This window comes from Carassius gibelio, chromosome A10 (genome assembly GCF_023724105.1).
Source record: "Carassius gibelio isolate Cgi1373 ecotype wild population from Czech Republic chromosome A10, carGib1.2-hapl.c, whole genome shotgun sequence".
NCBI lineage: Eukaryota > Metazoa > Chordata > Actinopteri > Cypriniformes > Cyprinidae > Carassius > Carassius gibelio.
The window spans coordinates 17948781-17973984 of record NC_068380.1 but is presented as its reverse complement, the minus strand read 5'-3'; the positions used below and the strand labels follow the sequence as shown (position 1 = coordinate 17973984).

General features: G+C 39.7%; 1 protein-coding gene across 1 annotated transcript; it reads right to left on the bottom strand.

Moving 5' to 3' along the window:
• Window positions 1–595: 595 nt before the first annotated feature.
• On the bottom strand, window positions 596–13424 carry LOC128021435 (ankyrin repeat domain-containing protein 55-like). The gene is made up of 11 exons (XM_052608591.1): window positions 13029–13424; window positions 12011–12130; window positions 10530–10660; window positions 10247–10356; window positions 9723–9783; window positions 8686–8814; window positions 7773–7957; window positions 7459–7626; window positions 2521–3158; window positions 1345–1434; window positions 596–1087 (listed from the first exon to the last, which is right to left on the bottom strand). The coding sequence occupies exons 1-11, from the start codon at window positions 13066–13068 to the stop codon at window positions 819–821; spliced, it is 1941 nt and encodes a 646-aa protein (XP_052464551.1). The 5' UTR covers window positions 13069–13424; the 3' UTR covers window positions 596–818.
• Between the last annotated feature and the right edge of the window lie 11780 nt (window positions 13425–25204).

Here is a 25204-nt window from a genome sequence, read left to right as displayed (position 1 = left end):
CACTTTCCAGCAGGGCTCCAACCCCAATCAAACACCTGAAGCAGTTCCTCAAGGTGTCAGGTTACTTGGTCTTTACAGACAGGTGTGTTGGAGCAGGGTTGGAGACCCCTATATTACAGCAATCGTGTGTAGTTTTGTGTATTTTTGTGACTTTGGTGCCCACTACAGTTCACTGTGAGGCTCACCAGACTTATACACCCCCAGATCAGATGTTTAACAGAATCCTGTGAGAGACACAGAAGCCTTTCTCCTTATTAGAAGTGTACCATCAGAATGATTGTGATACTGTTATGGCATGATGATAGAGAAAAAAAAAATCAGCACACAGTTTGGAGGTCTCTCTCATCTGACACAAGCATTTCAGGTCTTTAAGTCTCAGCTAATGAGTTGTGTTTTGTTGGGGAGACAAACTGTGTTGAGCCCCAGGACCAGGATTGGGAACCACTGTGAAATTATTTTAAGTTAAAAAGTGCTGTTATAGTAAATATTTCAAATTTAGGAATACTTTGAGGCCTTAATAAAAATAAAGAAATCAAATTAAGACTTTATTATTATACTGACTACATTTATATCATAGTAAGTGATTACGATTCCATACGTCAATGGTTTTCTTTATTAATAGTAACAGTAAACAATAAGCTTAAAGCATGTTTAAATGTTACGCTTACAATTTAAACCATATGCATACCATAGAAAAAGACAATAATTGTAAAATTGTATGAAAAACAGCCTTGTTAAGACTTGTTATTTTTTATCAAACAGGCATCCTCATGATCGAAATGAAAGGCTGAACAGTATTACAGTTTTAAAGTTGTCTCTTATTTTAGGCCATCAGTTTGTACTGTCGGAGTGACTCTGGGTTGTGACGGGCTGCGTTTTCTCTGCGGAGGGATGGCGGGAAGAACTTGAATGTTTCGTAAAGGTTCTCCAGTCAGTGGCGTCGGGAAGCAGCCGAGCGACTGGCTTTGGGGAACGCCGGCTCGGTGCAGTTTGGATGCATATGGAGGTGGAAGTACAGCCAGACCCGCTCCTAAAGAAGATTTGGACTTCTTCACTCCCTGAGAGACCTGGTCAGGTGGCAAGGAAACTGTGGACCACATGAAAGCTGGTTTTGTTAAAGCGAAGATGCAATACAAATGTAGCCCTAGACAATATCATATTTTGTGCAATCTTTGTAAATCTAATTGAAGTACACTAGAAAGCGTAGCTGAATAACTTTCAGATGATAGCAGTTCTATCATTTAAAATGGCCCTTTTTTAAATAAATAAGTAAATCTGGCCCTAATAATCTATGACAGAGTCTAACGGAGCAGGAAAATCTGAGGATATGAGGACTGAACTTACATCTGTGAGTGCAGTGGTCCCGGATGGGAGCAAGACTGTTTCGTGTGAGAGCAGATTCTCTGACCCTCAGAGGTAAAAGATGATTCTGAGCTGCTCAGAGAAGACGACACAAAATTATACATTTCACAGAGTAATTCACTGATACTGTATATATCTGGATGATTCTTCAATTAGGGACACTTGACTATTTAACATCTTGAAAAATTAAACATTAAATTATGATACAATCGAAACAAATAATGTTTCATGTGTTAACACTTGAAAATGTTTTAATAATCTTTTGATGCAGCTTAAAGAATTGCAGTTATTTCTCATACCAAAGCACATGTAAAGTATTTGATTACACTGTGACCAGCAGTGTGATATTAATTTTTACACTTCATATGCTTTAATTGTAACATATTGTAACTTCATCACTACAGAGTTGTTACTGTATAATTATACAATTAAGTACTGAGAAATAAATTAATTAACTACGTTACTATTTGGCTAGAGTTAGGATTAGGGTTGCTTGCATGTAAATGTTGTCATAATAGTAAGCACATGTAACAAGTGTAACAAGGACACCTTAAAATAAAGTGTTACCGGTAATTGCAAATATATTTAAATACATATATTTTAGTTGATCACAAATGCTTGTCAGAATATTCTGCAGTTAACTTTAACCATGTTTCAAAGACAACAGAAGTAATTGTTAAATAACATGTAAAGATGTACTTAAATAAAATAATTCATTCATTCATTCATTCATTCATTCATTCATTCATTCATTCATTCATTTAGCAGGCGCTTTTATCCAAAGCGACTTACACTGCATTAAGACTAACAATTTTTCCTGTGTGTTCCCTATATGTGTTAACATGTACTTAAGTCGCATTTAATTGGGTAACAACATTTTTTTAAGCTAACTGCATTTTATTTAAATAAAGCTAATTAAGTGTAAGAAAACAGTAAATTGCACTTAAGTCCAAATTTGTGAAATTCTGCCTAAAAAACGTAAAAGTGGGTAAAAGTAGCTGATGTGGTAATACTTACAGAGCCATTTGCCATTATAATAACTGCACATTCTTTTAAAACTTAGATGATTACTAAAATTAGTAAAGAGACTAAAATAGGCCTAGGAGTCACACATGTTGACCTAAATGAAGAATCACCTACCAATCCTGAGTATCTCACCTGGGTCACTTCTCTGTATGTATGGCGTGTGATTTGAGCACAGCACGTCTAAAGGGCTTGAGGATCCATGCAGCAGCTTGTCAAGCAGCCGTTCAGATGGACTTGAGATCCATGCTTTGTGAGTCAGTATCTGACTGGATCCGGCAGCTTTTTGATCCTTACTTTTGCCATCAAACAGGTCATGCTCACTCTTGCTCTTCTGCGACCTGTGCGCTAAGTGTCCTGCCACATGACCTCCGCTGGTCCTGAGGGCCAAAGTCTGAGAGTTTAGCAGCAGGGACTTCCCTAGACTGATTGGAGGAAGACTCTGTGTGCGTATGGGTGGGAGGCTTTGGAGGTCCTTGCTGGATGTGTCCTCAGCGAGGTGGACTTTCTCAGACTCATTATTTTGTTTTCTGACAGCAGAGCTGTTTTCGCTCTCATCTCTGGGTTCAGTGACGCATTCGAACATAGTGATGATGTCATCCACCTCAGACGACTCTTCTTTCAGCTGACCATCTTCACTCAAGTCTGTCTGCTGAGAAGGATGCAGTTCTTTCTTCTTCTTACTGAAGATGTGGTTCAGCATGCGAAATTTCCCCTCTTTGCGTAAGGAAGAGTCACTGTTTTGAGAATCCAGTGGCCTGTTCGAGTCAGACCTGTGAAAAGTATTGCAATCTTTAGTTCTGAAAAACACTTTATGGGAACTCTTCCAGCATTTAACATCTATACATTTTATATCATCCTTCTGCTCAAAATACCTCGAGGAGTGGGACTTGTCATGCACTCAAAACATTACATATATTAAAATAGTAATTAAAGTAGATGGTACTTCATGTATGCAAACAAGTGAAAATAATAATAACAATATTAGAAAAAAATAGTTAATAAGTATTTAAAGAAAACAGTATTTATAAACTAGAAAAAACTAAATGTGATGTAGCAAAAACAGAAGTAGTAGTGCAGAATGTATCAAAAAGAATGCTATGTAAACGTTTTGTCATGGCCACCAGAGGGCACTCCAAACTGGACTTAAAATATCCATTGAACTCCATTTCCCATTCACCCTGCACCTGCAACTCTTCCTACAACCACATACACACACACATACACACACACACACACACACACACACACACACAAGGCATTTCTCAATGTCAAGGATACTTCCTTGGAAGGACTGGTCACAATTAACAGCTAACAATTGTTAAATGACAGGTCCGGTTCAGTTAGCCATCAATAACGTAATTTGTAAAAGTTATAATATCAATACGGTGGTAATTTGTACTGGTATTAACACGTTAAACTTACTTATATTTACTACAGTTATAACAAATGTTTGGTAACGTAAATATTAGTGGTGGGCCGTTATCGGCGTTAACGTGCTGCGTTAATGGGAGACTCTCATCGGGCGATAAAAAAACTATTGCCGTTAATCTATTCTCAAAATTGGGTTAGGAGCTGGGTCTATACTACGATGATGACTTTCACCTTGATATTTTAGCGTGGATGTATACCTAGCTGAATTTTTTTTATGAGGCTTCCCAATGGAAACCTCGGCAAGACGCATGCCTGTTTCACACATAATCCGTCTGCAGTGTGAATGCAGTCCGTGTGCGTTTCGTATGTGGTCCAGAAGCAGCATGGACTCATACTCATTGTGCTTTCACACAGGACGCGTTTGCAGTCCTCTACTCGTTAAGTGAACGATCGCTGCACTGCTGCAGACGCACCGCTCCTGGAACACACTGACGGACCGCAATCGTGTGAACGCTGGAATCCATTAACATGGGTGCGTAAAAAAATACGAAATGCATACGCACTGCAGACGGATTATGTGTGAAACAAGTTTTTTTGCACCTTGTGCAATATGGAATTCGTTTACAGCTTTCTCAAGCAGTTTTTGATGCATTTTGGAAACAGGAGATGAGCCCCTGGTCTAATTCACCACCTCTCTTGAGTAACCCATTCTCAAAGACTTAACGTTACTTTTAATCATTATTTTATTTGGGTAGCACACATATTCTGAATGCTTTGGGCAGAATTCAAATCAGCCATTTTAATCCAGATTAATCTAGATTAATTCCAAGATTACAGTGAGATTAATCTAGATTAAACAAAATTAATCAATGCCCACCACTAGTAAATATACTTACATTACAAAGCAAATTGCCCCGTTAGCACTCCGAGCCCCATCCTTGCACTCCCAGCTGCAGCTCATTGGATTTTAGTATTTAAGCTGCCAGCTTTCTTGTGTTCATTGTGAGGTCTTGTTTTACTACTGTTTACGTTTCTGAGCATTTACTATTTCTGTTGTCTGCCTGTTGCTGATTTAGTCTGTCTCCCGTGTATGATTACTGCTGCCAGCCTACTGGATTATTGCTTGTTTATTGGACTGTGATTCTCTCTACTTGATACCCTGACATTCTGCCTGTTCTTCTCTGCTGTGTTCACTGTCGATGACCCCTGCCTGGACGACCACAATGTTTCTTATTAAAAGCTTGCAAACGGATTCCATGTCCAGTGATAACTCCTTCCTTACACAAATTAGTTTGAAATGCATTTAGAAACTGCACACATGGGCATTATTTTAAGCCTATGTTTTATTTCCAATACCTGTTTTATTTCCACTACCTGTTTGAGATGGTTAACTGAAGACTCGCTCTACCCAGATCATTTGAATCAGCTAGTTGTTTACTGGAGACTCACATGAACTAGATCATTTGAATCACCTTGTTCACGAATCAGATATCATTATTGTATCTTGATGTGGGTGTTTTCTTTCTCTATGTTTCTCTAGTCTAGTCTAGTCCAGTCAAGTTTGAGTTGTGCTTTGTTATGGCTAGTGTCTAGTCCCCTCTTTATACACTTTTTGAACTTGCCAAATAAAGCAGCTTCGGTAGATCCTCATGTTAACCTGCAATTAAAAGAGCTTGATCTCACATTATAGAAGCAGGAGCATGAGACACAGCTGCTTTGTCTGGGATCTTGAATTCCAAGCAAATTGTGACATTAAGTTGCTTAAGCTTGAGTTAGAAGTGCAGACTCTAAGTAGTCAACCGATACCTGTACCTTGTTCTAGACCATCTTCCTCTATTGATAGCTTTGTGTCTAAATCTGAATTTGATGTTGCTATGTCAGATTAATACTTTCATAAATCAGAAGTAGACTCTTATTTTCTTGCTTTTGAGCGTGTTGCTGCAAGGTTGTATTAGCTGAAAGATGTGGGCTTTGCTGCTGCAGTATAACCTCATTGGAAAAGCACAAGAGGAGCCAATTGAGACTATGACACTGTGAACGCAGCCATGTTGGGAGCATATTAACTGGTGCTGGAGACATATCGTGTTCAAAGAAAGCCAAACAAAATTATGTTGAATACGCCAGAGAAAATAAAACGCTTTTTGAAAAGTGGTGTCTTGCCAGTAAGATTACCACTTATGAAGAACTGCAAGAATTGGTCTTACTGGAAGATTTTTTGTTCCAGAAAACATTGTCGCTCATTAAAATGAACAAAAAGTGTCAAAACCTTATGCGGATGTGCTTACTGATGAATATGCTCTTTTCCTATAATCCCTTTCCCTTCATTTTGCCCTTCTCTGATGCGTCATATACTGGCGTGAATGTCCTTTGTTATTTATATCGAGATTTTCCCAGTACAATAAATGTAAGCAAGTCAGTAGTTTGCGATTTGCCTGATCTCTCTGCGATGTTTCTTCTTGCTTTTCCAGCATGTGCTGTTGCGCGGTCCAAGTCAAGAAACATTCAAGATGTTGTTGATCTATCTCATTCTTTCTTGACTGTGCAACCTAAACCCGTTGAGTCGAAGTCATATGTTGAGAATGAAATGGTCCATCAGTATGACTCCCAGCTCCCAGATGAACTTCCTTAGTGAGTAAGGATCATAAAGCTGCTGCCCAGAACTTAGACCCTACACTTGCGAACTTCATCAGTGCTGCAGTTGACAGTCGCAAGCTCTTAATGGCAAGGATAGGATGCTTTTGGGATGATGGGGTTCTGAAGCACAGGTGGGGGGGAAAATCTTCAGATGGAGATGATTTTAAACGGTATATCATGAAAGTGAGGTGACACGTGACATGAGTTCTAGTTTAATCATGAGGTGGATGCTCATGTTTTCTCCTGTTTTTGGTTAGAGAGGGAGTAAGGTAATACTTTTGTTGTTTATTTTGAACTTTGTGAGTTTAGAAAGTACTCCTCCCTTAGTTAGACCTTTTTTATTTGTTATTTTGGTCTGGTCCCCTTTTGAAGGTTTATTTGCGCTCCTTTTGAACTTGACAAATAAATCATCTTCTCGAGTATTACAAAAATTGGTGTGGTTTTTGTGGAGTGCGGTTACAGAAAAGAAAAGCCCCTGAATGTCTGTCAAGAGTTATTTTTTTCCTTTCTTTCTTTTTTTCATAAGTTTCTGTGTTACCACCTCCCTGACCTTAGTCTAGGGAAGCATGCAACAGCTGCCCCCATCACCATCGGCCCGGTCCTGTTCAGTCCTGGTGCTCGTTCTTGCTTTCCATCTCTGCCCTGTTTTTGGTCTGCTCTATCTGCTTATGACGTCCTGCAGTTCTCTCAACGTTACACTTGCCTAGTCATTTGGAGAGGTTGTCTTAATCACTGGACTGTTGTCCTGGCTTTAACCCTTGGTTGATTTTTAGACTCTCATTCATTTCCACCCCACCCAGCTTTAATTCTGCCCCTATGACTGGGGATCTTCCTTCTTATTCTTAACGAGTGATGTTCGTGTGATGGTCTGGGGATGTTTTGTTATAAATGTTTCCAGAGTGCTGTGAAACTCCACTACAGGAGGCTTTTGGATTTATTTATCACTGGTAACGTGGGGTAGCCTCACTCTGATGGGACATTGCTTCTTTAAAAAAGTAATGGATATGTCAGTACATACCTGACAAAAGTGACAACTATAATACAGCTTCTTGATTTCCAACAAACCTGTTTTCAGTGGAGAGGAGTTTGATGCTGGCAGTATGGCCGCAGTACATGGCGTACGTGAGTGGTGTATTCTCATTAATATCTCGAGGGTTGGGCTCCACTCCCAGCTCCAACAACACCTGCACACAGTCATCTTTCCCTGCTGCAGCGGCCCAGTGAAGAGGGGTGCTGACACAAAAACAGAGTATGTTGTAAAATAAGAAACAAACATGAACACACAGTTTAGTAATGCATACAGTGTGAGTAAATGAGTTTCTGTTGCACACTAGTTTTGTTCTAGTTGACCCTCGACTTAAATATAACACAACATGTACCGTTCATCCACATCTAAAGCTTGCAGGTTGGTCTCAGGAACGCGAGACAGTTCATAGAGGATGTCACTGAAGCCCGCAGCGGCGGCGATGTGAACGCAGGTCTTCCCGTTCTCATCATCGTAATTGATCACAGAGGATCCCAGGTGATGGTCGAGAATGAGAGAGCACATTAACCGGCTGCCGCTCTGCCGAAGAGTTGAAAACAATGAGACATATAAATAAACACCCAATTACATATATAAACCATTTTTTTTATTAATTTTTAAAGACATAAATTGTATTACTTGATGAAGAATGACAACCTACCTGTAATTGTAAATATAATTATTTTTAAACAGAGATTATTTCTTAAAACAGGGTAAGAAATAGTACAATAACTAATGAAAATACAATTACTTGTAATAAGTACAAGTACAATTACTGTAATAGACCGAGATAACGTGTAAGCGGTGGTGGGAATGGGTGTCTGAATTCATGTGGAAGTCTGTGGAGCTTTACAGCACATAAATGTGTCTTGACCCATCTGTTACAGTAAACTGACCGCAATTGTGTTTCAAATGAATTCAAGCTACTCAAGAACTATTTTTATATGACTGCTTACTGTATAAATGATCATTGCCCATGGTGATGCTCATGTATTAAATTACTCTCTGTGATCTCTCTCTTCTCAGACAAACACATATTATAGAAAAGCTTATTTGTGATCATTTACAGTAGAGACTATAACAAAGATAAACTGTAGCTAGATGGATAGAAGCTCGGTAGTCCCCGGTTAGAAAAAGGTGTGACTTTTTAATTGAACAGACATAAGCGGAGTCATTACAGAAGTGTACCTGCTGTAGAATGTGTTGTATGTAAGAAAACAGAAGTAGCGCTTTAGATTAATTATGTATTTGTTTATGACGTCTTGTACCTGCACAGCCCAGTGTAGAGCTGTTTTGAAGTCTTTGTCCACAAGCGTGGGGTCGGCTCCTTTCTGCAGCAGGGCCTGCACATGCTCCGGTCGGTTATGGAAAGAAGCCCAATGAAGAGCTGTCATTCCCTGCCAGTTACAATCAGAGCGTTACACAGCTGCACCCTACCAAGTATCTATAACTGTCACTTCCTACAGCAGGGCTGAAAAAGTCCAGCAATTTTTAAAGTAGGAAACTTTACATGGGACTATATGGAAATGAACAGGAATCCATGGTAATAAGCAAGACATTTGCTAAATTACAGGAAACATACATTTTGTTACATTGGATAAAAAATCTTGCATCATAAACTCGGCTAAGACAACCAGATTTAATGCAAACTGCACTGCAAAGCAGATGAATTTCTACCGTGTGCATTCCTCAATCAGTTGTACAGATAACGTCTAGAATCTAGGACTATTGAAGCCACATTACTGCATTTGAGCCCAAAGATTACATTCAGTCAAGTAATTTTAGATGATATCACTATATAATCTATGGTTTTAAAGTTTAACTAGCAAACACTAAATCAAAATGTGTCTATACAGTAGCCTAAATCAGATATGTTAAATGTAAGCTAGCTAACACCATTTCACTAACAATTTAAGACGCTATGCTAGCTAGCTCAACTATGTTTCACCTGCTAGCCAGTTTTCTGTTAGCATACAACTTCAACAAGTTCTACTCACAAATGAATCAAAGACGAAAATCTTCTTTTTTTGTTTGTTTTACAAATGTATTACTATGCATGTCTGCTTATGACCAAACAAAACACTTTCGTTTTCTATTTATGTTTGTATATGATACAGTTTGTATAAATCGACACAAATATCCACTGAAATCCAATCAATAATCTTATTTCCAAAATTCCCAAACTTAACCACTATTTTGAAACCACAATATCCATGACAACTACATGTGCACATTCAATACTTTTACGTGCACTTTTCTTTCTCAAAGGGTTTCTCAAAACTGGAACTCCTCTGCTCTGACTCACCTCATTGTCTTGATGATTGATTTCACACAGTGTTGACTGCTGTAGCAGCACAGCCATGAGCCTTCAACAAACACACATCATTATTACTCTATAAACACTGCATACGCCATTTTGCATGTCCATAACATGAAACAGATAATCAACAGGGACAATTTTTTTTTAATGTGTACAAAATAAGAGGGATTGATCTTTATTTACCCATTTTTTCTCCCTTTTTCCCCCTTTTTGCACTAATTTAAACATGGAATGTGCACCAGGAATGTAAATCGGGTCGGGTTTTGTTTTCATGTTGACTAGTATCTTACTATTTTATGTTGACTCAACAACACTTTTAGGAATCGTCTGATTGTCATCTTGTCAAATGTAAGTGTTCTGGACAGTTAGACGAAGGAAGCTCCGCTGAACTGTATCTGTTGTTGTTGTTCACACAGCTTGATGCACAGGAAAATGCTACTGGAGTACTCACTACTTTTTGTTTCATTATCCTATTTGGGAAAACCAATTCTGTTTATCTTCCTCGTTACCTGAAGTCAGTTTCGGCAGTAGCAGCATGGATTGGCAAGCGTCCGTTCTTGTCGGGAATGTTCTGTTTTGCTCCGTTGCGAAGCAAACACACACAGCCTTCAAGCCAGCCCTGCAGAGGATAAAACCATCAGACCAACTACGAGACAAGTCATTCAAAACCTAAACAAGCATTTAATTCAGTCAAAGCTAGGAAGGTGACTGCAAATTCGTACATGATGCACGGTCCCTACAGAACTTTTAAAGGAATGCAGCTCCTCAGTGATGCTCAGAGAGTTTCTTTACCAGGTATGTGGCTAGAGAGAGGGACGTCCGTCCACAGGCGTCTTGTGTATTGATAGAGGCTCCCATCTTCAGCAGCAGTTTGACCGTATCCACCTGCCTCCCGGACACAGCATGCATCAGCGGTGTGGAGCCTGCCATCAAGACATTCACAGTCAGCTCTCATTCAGATTCACATGAAAGCCAGCTCTACTGGAGACTGTTTATGATGGCAGCTTATCTCTGTTTCAGATTTGCTGTATGTGTGATTTGCATGGCAACGATTATAGGTACTTTTTTAAATGCCTGTTCTTTAGCTTTCTTTCCAGTGCAAAACTAGAGGTTTGGATGGCTAGAGTTGTGCATGGCACAGCAAAACACCCCACCCTTAATCAGATTGAAGTTTCTAAATATTTCTCCAATGTAAAGCACATCTCTTCTGATGCATACTGCATCATTTGATGTATTACTTATGTGATGTGAATATCATAAACAAGAAAAAAAGAAGCAGACGTTAGCATACTTTAAAGAGATTCTTGTGTGTGAAATGTATATAATGTTGCATGCTAATTCCAATGAAATTAAAATGTAAAATCAAGCATCTTAACATCTATAATATACGTGAAACTTGTGTATCATGTTTTTCTTTACATTGATTTTGTATTTTAATGTTTGTTTACAAATATTGCAAAATATAAATTTTGTGTAAAAAAAAGTGTAATATTGAATAGCAGTTCAAATTACAATCAAGTTCTTCACATATTTTAGTATGTTAGCTTTCGTATTTTAGTCAACACATCAAAATAAGTACTTCTTTAAAACATGACACATTATTATTAAAACAATTATTTAAAATTAAAGGAATAGTTGACCCCTAAAAAGCTACCGAGATGTAGATGAGTTTGTTTCTTCATCAGGTTTGGAGAAATGTAGCACTGCATCAGTGTCTCATCAATGGATGCTCTGCAGTGAATGGGTGCCGTCAGAATGAGAGTCCAAACAGCTGATAAAAACATCACAATAATCCACAGGGAATCCAAAATAGAATATAACATTTCTCTCAGTGTCCACTAATATCCAAATATTTGTTTAGAAATGCTTTGGACTCTTTTGGCTTATAAACAGTGCTTGATCTGTGCAGATTTCTCTCCCGATTCAGAAAAGACAACATTTGTTTTATTGTCATTTGTTGTGATGTTTTTATCAGCTGTTTGGGCTCATTCTGACGGCACCCATTCACTGGTGCAAGTGATGCAATGCTACATTTCTCCAAATTTGTGTATTTAAAGAAACAAACTCATTTTGGAAAGTGTACTTAAGTATCTTAAGAAATAAAGTCATGAAAATGTACTCTCTTTTAAGAACACTTTAGTGGACATGAATTAATATTATATATAATCTGCAAGTACAGATACCTTTTACATGCACTTTGAAGTTTATCTGAAGTACACATTCACTAGTTAAGCGCACATCATTTTCACAAAGGTGCAGCTAGTGTAAAACACCTTCACTGTCACAGCACTCGAGGATGGACGGGTCCTCTCGTATCGTGGCCGTCAGCGTGTTCACATCTCCGTTTGCTGCTGCCTGGTACACCACATTCAGATCAACCTCCTCCGCAGCTTCTGAGAGGAAATGAATCGAAACGATCAATCGTCTGCTGGTGTAAGCTAAGGCATGTTTGGTGATCACTTGAAATGTCAGGTTTTCGACCTGTTTTCAGAATAAAGGCAATCATCAGTGTCATACGAGTCTTTAGTCTTGCTTTTCATTGACTTGTCAGCTTCAGATTAACAATTTTTCAATGCATACTAACTGAAATGAAGATGTGATTCCTCATAAATTAGCAGGTCAAGAGGAGAAGCTCTCTTATTTCACCAGTGCTTCTCTTAGATGAGAATGTGTCTTTGTTTAGAGATCTCAATCAAAACTTAGAAATCCCAAATTGAACTCCAAAATGTCAAAAAGCTTTTATTGCTCAAAATGATCTGAGTATTTAGTCTTCAATACTCTCAGCCTACTCTATGCCAACAATTGGATGCTTTGAATTAATTAACCGATGAGAAGATAGGAAAACATCTTGATGAGATTCAATATGCCACTGAGAGATCCTTCTGGCTTGAGCCACCACTGAGAAATCAGATGTTCCTCTGGGTTATATGTATAGACTGTGTAAGGTTATATATGTTGTCTGGGGTCTGTGTGTGAGGGGAGGGGGGGGGGGGGGGTCCGCTGACAGAGCTGCCGTCACACAGCTCACCGAATACAACTGAACCCCCCGCATTGAGCACGAAACACTGTGATTGAGACCCTCACTCCATGTGATACAGATCATCATAGTGCTCTTCATTCTGGCGGGTTACTGGAACACAAACAGATGGCATCCCTCACATCCCTCACATCACGCGAGCAAATGATGCTACGGCAAAGCCCGCTGATAAGCATTACCATGGCAACAGTGTTAGCGGCGCTAACCGTGTGTGTGTGTGTGAGAGTGTGTGTGTGTAGTGCAGTGTTGTATACCTTTATGCTGCTCAAATACAGATGACGAGTTGAACTCCATAACAGATCAGACGGACGCAGTCTTCAGAGAAGTGGCTCCGGTGCCCGTGACATGATGTCGGTCCGCTCCGCTCCGGGTCCACGACTCAGACTCAGAGTCGCAGGGGAAACGATGAAAGAACGGGAGCGCGGCGGACACGGGGAAGCGGAGGCCGGAGAGGCAGGTGTCAGCATCAGGTCCTGGAGGAGGATGCTCTGTGTGATGTGACGGGAAACACACTGAGCATGCGCAGAAGCTGCTCTTCACAGCTTGCTGACAGCACAGCACTATTACACGGGCTGTTCACAACACCGAGAGAGGACTGCTGCTGGACGCCGTGTGTGCGCGCGCGCGTGCACAGATCTCTGAAGCGGCAGGGGAGAAGTGGCGTCACTAGGGCACACTCGCGGTCCCCCTCGGTGTAAACTGCGATCCGGAGCACCTACATCGGACCGAAAGGCCACTTTAGCGTCGGCGATTAATGGGGCAGGGGCAATTTTTACACTATTCTATTCTATTCTATTCTATTCTATTCTATTCTATTCTATTCTATTCTATTCCATTCCGTATTAATTATATGTGCTAATTTTTGCATTCCTCTGTTCCTCTGTATTTTTAGGCTCTACTGTCAGTGTTATCTGTCTGCACCGGGGGTCTGAGAGTAACGCAGTTTCAATTCTCTGTGTGTATGTGTTCATGTGGAAGAACTAACAATAAAGCAGACTTGACTTGACTTCTTTACTATTGTACTCGTGTTTATGTCTAATCACAACATCTGTTAAAACAGAATCACATTCTAAGTGCTTGACACATATTTTCATTTCATTCATGTTTATCATGCAGCCTGTCTCCATGGGAACCAGGACATCATGAGTCTATCTGATTCCACAGATAAACTCACGTCTCACACAACCTCCTCATCGTACTGCTCTTTACAAATCAGTTCTATGCAGAATAAAGACAGTTTTCGACAGGATGACCGTTTGATTGTGATTCTAATCACACTCAGATGGTGACGCCAAAGAACAGAAAGAGATGTTTCATTCATAACAGCAGATGCAGTCTGCTCGTCATAGGGGGCATTCCTGAAGAGGAAGAGAGAGATGTGTGTGTGTGAATGGTTTAGTGTCTCATTGGTCCAGCAGATGGTGTGATACACAAGGATAAAGGCCAATCATATCAAATGTCGAGAGATGTTATGTATCCTTAAATCAAATGTGTTACTCAGTATTTCATTCACCATTTCAGTATTTGTCTGTCAGACGTAAATGTTTTTTGATATTTGCTGTCACGGCTGAAGATGCTTCAACAAGCCTTCATGAGCGTACACACACACACACACACACACACACACACACACACACAAACACACACTGGAATTTTGAGCAATTATGGGGAATACACATTTGTATGTAAACAGATGAAATCAAACAGAATTACTGAATCATGATGTCATGATTTAAAAAAAAAAAAAGAAGAGAAGAGGAGAGGATAATATACACATTGAGTAAGCATTACTTTTGATAATTATATAAGGTGGTACACTGACTAAAATCCCGCCATGGAATTAAGTATATCCTAAAAGCAAATGAGGAAGTAACGATACTTAAAAAGTAAAGAAATCTTCCAAAAATCACAAATAATCTTTATGTAAGAATGTGTTGTCAGCACATTTGATCAAACTTGACTGTGAACTTTGCCTCTTCTGTGTGCGTCTTACAGTCACTTACAGTAACTCGGAGTCTAGAGCACACTGCACACTGTGCACAGGAAAGAGACTTTTGAGATACTGGATGTTCATGCTTTTCCCCCTCTTCATCATATCAAAGGCCTTTTCATCTTTATGAAGTGTATTATTAACACATTCCTTTAAGGAGGTGGGGGTGCTCACCCCTGTTCTCTTCAGTTTGTCAAAAAAGGGGGATCTATTTCTTTCCCTCTTTACAGTGAGTGGCTTTCTGCCAAGGGCCCTGTGTCCACTGGAGCACTGCAAGCCGGCTGTTTGTCTGTGCCGGCTGTGGGCAGCCTCTTTTGTTGCTTGGAATTTGAAATGGGAACGTCAGTGGTGTGGGAGATGTCTGGCTTGAGCAGGGTGGGTGTGTTTTAGGGGGATGGGAGCAGCAGAGACCGGACAGTGGGCATACAGAACATGCAACTGTGCACTTTCAGAAAGTTTGTGATAAAAATCACATTTTCCATTCTCCTGGACAGTCACTCCCTGAAAGACTGACCTGATGAGAGTCTGAATCTGGTAAATATAAATATAAATGAACAATAAAAAGGAGTGTCCAAAAAATAAATTCCTGACACCAAATTGCATATTAATCGTATTAAATGAAAAAGTATTATAGTTTGAATTTATATTAAATTCAATCACCATGCATTTTTTTTATTACTTTATTTATTTATTTACATTTATGGTAAAAGATGACATTTAGTGACATATAGATCGATACACTGTCATATTTAAATATTTTTAAGAATTTAGTACATGAAAATACATTTAAATGTAACAGTGTAAAAATCAAGTAATTGAGCACTGCATGTTAGTCAACATTGACAACAACAACACAGTCAAAATACTAAGTGTACTTCTTTACAGTAAACAAAAGATTATTAAAACTTTAAGAATTTAAAATCAAAACGTTTAATTTGGCTGTTACAATGTGCACTGAAAACAAGTGAGCTTATATTTATTCATATTATTTGCAAGTACATTTTTTCAATACACTTTTAAGATTTGAAGAAGTTCATATTCAGTACATTTGAGCACACATCTTTTTCACAAGGGGTATCTCTGTGCACACCGCTAAAAAAACTTGAATGAATGCATTTTCTGTACATTTTTCACAAATGTTGTATATAATCAGCGCTGCTCTATGTTGTACTCTCTCCCTCAGATGAAGAGCAGAAGATGAGAGTTGAGCAAGGAAGGAATGTTCCAGTGCCTTGCATCTGACCAGGCTTGTTTTTCAGAAATTACTTTGATATTCCCTCTCTAAGCATTTTCTGAAACGGCAGTGCCAGCACCACTGGGGCGTTTTTGGATGCACATCACAAAAATGCTTCCAAAGTGACTGCCAAATGGAGTGGGCTGAACTCCTGATCAGGAAGTGTGTGGAGGGACGTCCCGTGGCTGGATGTAGCACACATCCTCTTCTCATTAATGCATCCCTCCACACCTCTCTCTTATCTGCTCAAGGACATGCACATCCACAAGTCACTGTCAAGGAAATGTGCATGCTGTTCATTACCATATGGGTTTGAGATTTGAGGCTGAACAATCACTTTTGATCTCTCGAGTGGCTGAACCCAACTTCTGATCATGGTGAACAAATCAAAGTAAAGCTCCCATTTTCCTTTGAGTGTCCTTCACTGTGTAACCCCCTCAATCAGCCACCTTCACCTGGCTCTTTGTTCCCTTTTCAGTGGCTGGCTGATTGAGCCAAGCCTCTTACTGACAAGCTGTGCTTCTTTTGTGCGACTGTTAGACACTAGCTCCACTTGCTTGTAGACCCACTAATGTGCTTGTGTGAACAGGCTGATAATAAGCACACTCCTGAGCATTAGTTTGGGGTCACATGCAAAAACTGACTGTATGAAAAGTGCCATATTGTTGGGTTTTTGGATGTTGTGCTGCAGTGCTTCTCAACCACTGTTCACCAAAAGGTTAAAGACCTCCCAAGATATCTCTGGTAGTCCTGCTCTAAAGACAAATCTGCTCATTTTAACAACACACTAAAAACAGTTAAATATTTTTTTTTAATTAAATAATAAAAATGTACATAAATAGAATATTGCTCTATTGATTATAGATTATTTTGAACTCCTTCATACTGTGGAAACCCTCATTCTTAAAGCAGTAGTGTAACCAAAAATAAATGCGTATTTCCTGATTATTTTCTCACCGCAGGCCATCCAAGATGTAAATGACTTCCTTTCTTCATCCTAAGAGAAATTAAAGTTTCAGGAAAATATTCCACAACAACAATATCATTCAAAGACTTTAAGAGTAAAATCCCCCTCTATTGCAAAAATGTCATACTTAAAAACAACTGCATTTTCTGTTTTGAAGAAAACATGAGGTCTACATTTCAGAAAGCAAAAAAGTCATTTTCAGAAATAAATGAATTAATTTATATATGTTTTATCACATAGGCTCACCTTGGTCCAGCTTGGTCTAGTTCGTGACCTTTGTGTGTTGTATGCACGTGACGTAGACAGCAAGAACCGCCACAACAATGTAAATTAGAATTAAATACTTAGTGTCTGTAACCCATTAAAAATAACACTAATGATTCTTAATCTTTAGCCATTTAAAAAAAAAAAAATTCTTCCTATTTTAAATCATGTGGCCTCCTTGAAGTGTGTTAGGGTCCCCATCTGATTGAAAACCACTGATCTGTTTGTTTTGGCATAATTCTTGAACAAACATTTCTTGTCAAATTCGTCCACGGCCAAGTGATCTGATCTATAACCACATAGGTTATACTTACCTCATTACCTTTTCTCAGGGGTATCCAGTCATGCTTTCAGACAGCCACCATCCAGCAGCATCAAAGCTGTCCAGCACCAAATAAACACATCTGAACCAGCTTATCACGGATCATCCAGCCATGTGTGTCAGATCTAAACTCTCAGGAGCAAGACTGGACATCCCTGAAATTACTGTACTTTACTTCAACAAGTGACTCATCTATTTATATTTCCCTTCATTTGAAGAGATTTCCTCTGGAAGTCTCCAGAGCTAGAAAAGTTTCCTCAGAGTGGATCTCAACCCTAAGACATTGTATGCTTGCTGTAGTTCAAAGTGATTTTTGCCATGTAAGACATGTTCCTGCATCAAAATTACTGTCCAAAAATATAGATTTAACCAAATCCATAACCCTAAACCTAACCCTACCCACACTTTATTCCTAAAATCAGTGAGAAGTCGTAGCTGATTAGCAAGGGTGTAGACGCACCTGACCCTGATTGTAATCCTAAAATAGATATTTCCTGAAAAATTATATCTCAGTTCTGATTGGTTGATAGGAATGTTGTTGATCCAGGAACATGTTGTACTTGCTGAAATCACGCTCACCGTAGTTCAATAGCAGCACCCTCAGACCAATGAAAGGGTCAAAGACAAAGAACAAACTGATGTCTGCTCGTTTTACATGACCTGACCTGAAGCTGACACTTTTTTGTGATTTGTGTGGCAGAGAAAGAAAGGCAAGGGAGGGAGCAGAGAGCGTTGGCTGGGTGTGGAGGAGAAAGAAAGGAAAAGACTAAAGGAGGCTTTGAAAAGGGCCCTTTTCCCCTGCAGTAAACTTTGCCAACCTCTAGATGATCTACAGTCATCAGAGCACAACAGCTGCTTAGGCAGCACACAGTCCTGCAATGAAAGTCAGAGAATTAAAGAGCGGTCATTTCAATGCAGGAAGGCCATTGTTTCTGGATGAATGCATTTCTAATAATCATTGCTTACTGAAGCTGCCCTAATGCTGTAAATGTATGATGAATTTAATAATGACTGTTCATTGGTAGAGTTTGAAAGCAGCATGAAAACATTGCATGTGGCCAGGTTTCGGACTTACCCATTAGGCAAAGGTAGGCAACTGCCTTAGGATGTCACGCTGTCAGTCTCTGTTTTCCTGGGTGTTCCCTAGTGAGCTCACTTCTCCTTAGGCACTTCACCATAGGCACTTTAATTCCTCTAGTCTGGTCCTGTCTTCACAGTAATTGCACTCCAATTAAATCGCACAGGTGCTGACAATCCTTTGTCATTAGTCTCCTTATATATAGCTGGCCTTCTCTGTTGTTTGTATGGAGTCCTTACCCTATGTGTCATATGTTCTCGTCTCCCGGGACTGACCCTTACCTTCTCGTTTTATCCGGTTCCCTTGTTTTGTTTGTCTTCCTGGACTGTTTATTTTGTATTTTCCCTTCTGTTAATTAAACATACCTTGCAATTGGATCCTACCCTCTCCTTGTGTTTTCCCTAAAACCCAACCGTCACATGGGCCCCCTAAAGGCAGGTGGCCCCTAAAATACTTTTCATAGAGGAGATGCGTTTTAAGTGCTAACACATGAACAGTTGCTGTTTACGGTGTTTATTACCATGACACTTCCGTGGCTCCTGCAGGTGTACAGCGGTATGCACTGTGAGTACCACAAGCGCTCCGAATGACCTCTGTTTTGCCCCGCAAACATTTCAGCAGTTATTATAGGCCTGTGTGTGCACCACAAGGCGTTGTTCCCTTGCAGAGTGCAAACTTCTGGAGGGCACATAAGATTTAACCAGTGAGTTTAGGTATGTTGGTGCTGTGCCAGTGGCCATCTTGTAGGCAAGCATCAGAACCTTTAATTTGATGCGAGCAGCTACTGGTAGCCAGTGTAACCTGATGAGGAGAGGAGTAACATGAGCTTTTTTTGGCTCATTGAAGACAACCCTCACTGCTGCATTCTGGATCAATTGCAGAGGCTTGATAGTACAGTCTGGAGAGAACAAGAGCTTGGACAGGAAGTTGGGTGGCTTGCTCTGACAGGAAGGGTCTAATCTTCCTAATGTTTAACGCAAATCTGCAGGACTGGGTTGTTGTAGCAATGTGGTTTTTGAAACTTTACTGATGATCCATCACAACTAGGTTTCTGGCTGTCCTGGAATGAGTTATGGTTGATGAACCCAGCTGTATAGAGAAGTTGTGATGAAACAATGGGTTAGCTGGAATCACCAGCAGTTCTGTCTTAGTAAGGTTGAGATGAAGCTGAAGGTCATTCATCCAGCTAGACATGTCACTCAGACAGGCTGAAATGCGAGCAGCTACTGTCGGATCATCTGGTTGGAATGAGAAATAGAGTCGAGTTTCATCAGCATAGCAGGGATAGGAAAAGTCATGCTTCTGAATGACAGATCCTAATGACGTCATGTAGATGGAGAAGAGAAGTGGTCCAAGTACTGAGCCTTGAGGAACCCCAGTAGCAAGTTGTTGTGACTTAGAAACATCACCCCTCCAAGACACACTGAAGGATCTATCGGAGAGGTAGGACTTAACCCACAGGAGAGGCCCATCTTTCTGAGGGTGGACAGGAGAATCTGGTGATTAACAGTGTCAAAAGCAGCAGGTCCAGTAAGAGGAGTATTGAGGATTTTGTCACAACCGCTGTTAATTTTTTTGTGGTAGTAGGATGTTTTAGCAGTGAAGACATTTGCAGAGACGGGAGAGAGGAGAGATTGATACACACTGAGGTTGGTAGAGTTTCTTGATTTATGCCATTGCCTCTCTGCAGCCCTGAGTTTAGAGCGATGTTCAATGAGAACCTTGGACAGCCAGGGGGCAGATGGGGTGGTGCGTGCTGGTCTAGACGACAGTGGGCAAAAGTTGTCCAAGCAAGAGGTTAGAGTGGAACACAGAGTGTCTGTAGCACTGTTCGTGTCCAGAGCTGAAAACTGAGAGAGTACAGGAAGTTAGGATGAAAACACAGAAGATAGGCAAAATGGAGAGAGTGAGCATAGGTTCCGTCGAAAGGTGACCTGCGTTGGAGTGTGTGCCGCTTCAGGAGTAGGTAAGCAGTAATGAGGAAGTGGTCTGAGGTGTGCAGTGGAGCAACTGAAGAGGTGTCCACAGAGCAACAGCGCGTGTAGATGAGGTCCAGTTGGTTGCCTGATTTGTGAGTCGCTGTAGTAGACACTCGCTTGAGATCAAATGAGGCGAGCAGAGTTTTGAAGTCAGCAGCCTGGGGCTTATCTAGGTGGATGTTGAAGTCACCAATCAGTACCAGAGGAGTACCATCTTCAGGAATGTTTTATAGCAGCACATCCAACTCCTCCAAGAAGTTTCCCAATTGGCCTGGGGACAATAAATGACCACAAAGTGGATTTTAACAGGGTGGGTTACAGTAATGGCATGTGATTCAAATGAACCGTTACCTGTAGGTGATGGCTGAATATCAATTTTCCATTGTTTTGATATAAGGAGACCGGTACCTCCACCCCTCCCAGTCGTACGAGGAGTGTGGGAACAAGTGAAGTTAGTGGAGAGGGCTGCTGGAGCGGCACTGTCTTCAGGTTTAATCCAAGTCTCAGTCAGTGCCATGAGGTTGAGATCAGAATGAGTAACAATAGAAGAAATGAAGTCTGCTTTGTTAACAGACCAACTGGAATACAGATGGTAGTAGTAGAGGTCAGAGGGACAGGCTGTAGATTTGTCAGATAGGCCTTCCTGCGATGTACATTGCGTGATCTCAGAGTGTTAGTAGTTATCTGAAAGCACATAGTGACTACAAGTGACCTAAATAACTATTTGAGAATTTGTGTTTTATTTTTTAATTGTACACAATTATAAAATAAAACACAAATTATAATCAGGCCTGTTGGCAATTTAGGTTCATCATTGTGAGGCTCTCCTGTTCAAGCCCCAGACGGCAGAAATCGTTTTCTTTATTTTATAAAAGCACAACATTTTGTTGATATTGAGAGTGCACATAAAAATAAAACTGGCCCCTTTACAGTTTAGACTGAGGTATTACTCTTACCTTTACGAGCCAAAAATTACGGGATATTAAGTTGTCTCTACTTTTCTTTTGAACTGTTGAACAGAAACACTGGCATTATAAAGCTTGGAAGATCCAGGACAATTTTTAATATAACTTCGACTGGATCCGTCTGAAAGAAGAAGTCATATACACCTAGGATGCCTCGAGGGTGAGTAAAATTTTCATTTTTGGGTGAACTATCCCTTTAAATTTAAATGTAAATTATAACGGTCTCTCTCATCTACTAATACTTTTCCAAAATAAAAATATGAACATCTTCCCCTCTCTCTCTCTCTCTCTCTTTCTCTCTCTCTCTCTCTCTCACACACACACACACACACACACACAGAGAGAGAGATTTCTGTAACTCTTTATCTTATGCCATTTTCTGCCGCAGTGGCTTATTTCACAGCTGAACAAATAAAAGCTGTTATGTGTGCCTGTGAGAACACTGCATTTGCCAGTTATTCATCAACATCCCATAAAAGCAGCACAGGTGCTATCTTAGCAACAGAAGGCCAGAGCAGTTTGCTTAAACAGAGAGCAGAGTTTGAGCACATATCTTGACACAGCAATATTTCAGCAAGTGTATAGGCCTCAGAATGAATAGGTGATAGCAGCCATATAAAGATCCCCTGACCTCTCCTGCCCCCCGATTATGATAAGGTTAAGTGATTCAGCACTGTTTAGCAAGAATGCCCCATTATATGCAAAGTACAGAATTAGATCACATTAATTATGCTTTATTTTATGAATCTTAATTTTGTGAATTGAAATGCCGATTGGATGCCTATAACTGAAGCATTTCAGGCATCCAATGCTGCTCTTGACCAGAATTACACAATTTTAGAATCAATTTCATCATTAGCATCCTTAAAAAAGCAGTCCTCATTTTTCCATTTAGCCAAAAGCAAAATTCCAAAGTCATGAATCACAGTGTTTACACTTCCCAGGAAATGCCTTTGAATGTCTTACTATGTTGTCTCAGTATAATAAAAGAATAGTTCATCCTAAAATTTACATTTGTTTAACATTTTCTCTCCCTCAGGTCATCCAAGATTTAAATAAGTTTGTATCTTTATCAGATTTTGATAAATGTAGCACTTGCGTCACTTGTTCACCAATGGATGCTCTGCAGTGAATGGGTGCCGTCAGAATGAGAGTCCAAACAGCTGATAAAAACATCACAATAATCCACAGCACTCCAGTCCATCAGTTAATGTCTTGAGAAGACAAAAGCTTTGTGTTTAGAAGAAACCAATCCATAATTAAGATATTTAAACTTAATCTGTTGCTTCTGTCCATAATCCATAAAAACGCTGTTATAATCTCCTGTTTACTCTCACATCAAAATCCACCCACGTATTTGTTTGAAACTATTTTAGCTTGTTAACAGTGCTTAATATCTGTACATTTCTCTACACTGGAGAAAGCACCATTATGGATAGAGTACTCGTGTTAACTGATGGACTGGAGTGCTGTGGATTATTGTGATGTTTTAATCAGCTTTTTAGACTCTCATTCTGATGGCACCCATTCACTGCAGAGGATCCACCGATGAGCAATTGAGTGCTAAATTTCTCAATATTTCTTCTGATGAAGAAACAAAAAGCAAACTCTTGTACATTTGCATGGCCCGAGGGTGAGCACATTTTTTTTTTTTTTTTTTTGTATATTATATTTATTGTATCATTTTCAGAATTTCAAACAAATAGACAATACAACCACAGGACAGAACCAAATACAACTACACAAAAAAAAAAAAAAAACAACTCCTTCAGTTAGATTCAAGTTTGCAGATAACCACATTACCAGGCACAGGCAAGGAAGGTCAGAACAGATTTTTTGGCTAGTGTGACATTAGCCCAGGTGAGATTGTACCACTGAAGCACATGAGATATACTTGGGTATCCTTACATTGAAGACAGAAGTCAACGGAAATTACAATAAATTTGAATAAAAATATAAGAATAATAAAAATAAAAGAATAAAAATACATTTTAAATAGCCTCATCATTATTGATTTTTAACAAGTGGTTGAGAAGAGGCCTCCAGGAGGCTTCAAATTTATCTAAATTTCCAGAAATACTATATCTCAGTGTTTCCACATGCAGAGTGGAGGAAAGTTCTAACAACCAAATCTTGAATAGTGGCTTCGAATTTTTCTTCCACATGCAGAGTATAGATTTTTTGGCAATCATCAAACCATACTGAATAGGCAATCGGGTGGCATTATTAAGGCGCCGCAAGGAGGCCGACCAGCCGAGAACGGCAGTCGCAGGATCTAAGGGAAGTTCACAGGTATAAGCTTCAGAAAGAAACTGAAAAACTTCTGACCAGAATTCACCCAGTTTTGGGCATGCCCAGAAAAGATGACCAAGAGAGCCCTCCGCAGATTCACATTTGTTGCAGAGAGGGGAGATAGTAGGATAGAAAGAATTAAGTTTAACCCTTGAGTAATGTAATCTGTGTAACACCTTATATTGAATAAGTTGGTGCCTGGCATTAATAGAACAGGTGTATATATTTTTAAGACATTTTTCCCAGTCCTCCTCAGAGAGCTGAACATCTAGATCCTCTTCCCAAGCATTTTTCAGATGAATAGTGGAAAAATCTAACTGACTTGTGAAGAAATCAACAAATTTTGTAACTAACTTTGGAGTGTTGGGAACGCCAGTAAGCATTTTATATAATTCATTATCGGCTGATAATATTTCAAAATTTGGCACAGTGGAACGAACGTAATTTCTAATTTGTAGGTATCTAAAGAAGTGTGAAGCAGGAAGGTCATATTTCTCTGCTAGTTGAGTGAATGTGGCAAAATTATTGTCAATATATAAATCTCTCAAGGTAAGGATTCCTTTTCTTGCCCAACCTGAGAACACTGGGTCTAGTAGTGAAGGTTTAAAGGCATGGTTACGACAGACAGGAGCAAGAAAAGAGGTATTAGGCAGTTTAAATGCTTTACTAATCTGAAGCCATATCCTAAGAGAGTTATTAATCATAAAATGGGATCCTACTGCAGCTTTAAAAGACGCTGGGTTAGCAAAAAGTAATGAGGAGAGTGACGAATTTGAGGCACCATGCTCAATCATAAGCCATGAAGGGATGTCAACTGAGGGACTGTCGGGACACGGGTCCTGCCAATAAGTTAAGGCTCTACAATTAGCAGCCCAGTAGTAATGTTGAAAATTTGGCAAACCCAACCCCCCCAGCGACCTAGGCTTACACACATGTAATTTAGATATTCTATGTGCTTTGAAGCCCCAGACAAAAGGCAACACAATAGAATCTAAAGTTTTGAAGAACTTTTTGGGTAAATAAATCGGCAAATTCTGGAGTGAGCACATTTTAAGCTAATTTTAATTTTGGGGTGAACTTTTCCTTTAAGATGGGATCTATTAATGTTTCACTGAAGGATTACAGATCATGACATCAAATGACATGACAACGAAATGTAATGAAGGTGTCAACAGGTAATTGCTAAGAAGCAGACGTTTATGGGAGTTTTTCCACTTTGTGGCATTCCAAACTTTTGAAGTCAAAACCTCAAACTCAGACTGTAGACTGATGCAAGTTGTAACTTAATCTCCCAGGAGTTTCAAAACACTGAAGCAGCTGCTATTTTTGTATTCATCAA

Excerpts from the sequence above, each read along its gene's own strand:
- LOC128021435 (XM_052608591.1), bottom strand. The coding sequence starts at position 13,068 with ATGGAGTTCAACTCGTCATCTGTATTTGAGCAGCATAAAG. Across the intron at positions 7,627-7,772 it reads GCTTTAGATGTGGATGAACG|CACCCCTCTTCACTGGGCCG; the intron begins GTACATGTTGTG and ends TTTTTGTGTCAG. Across the intron at positions 1,435-2,520 it reads CATACAGAGAAGTGACCCAG|CTCAGAATCATCTTTTACCT; the intron begins GTGAGATACTCA and ends TTCTCTGAGCAG.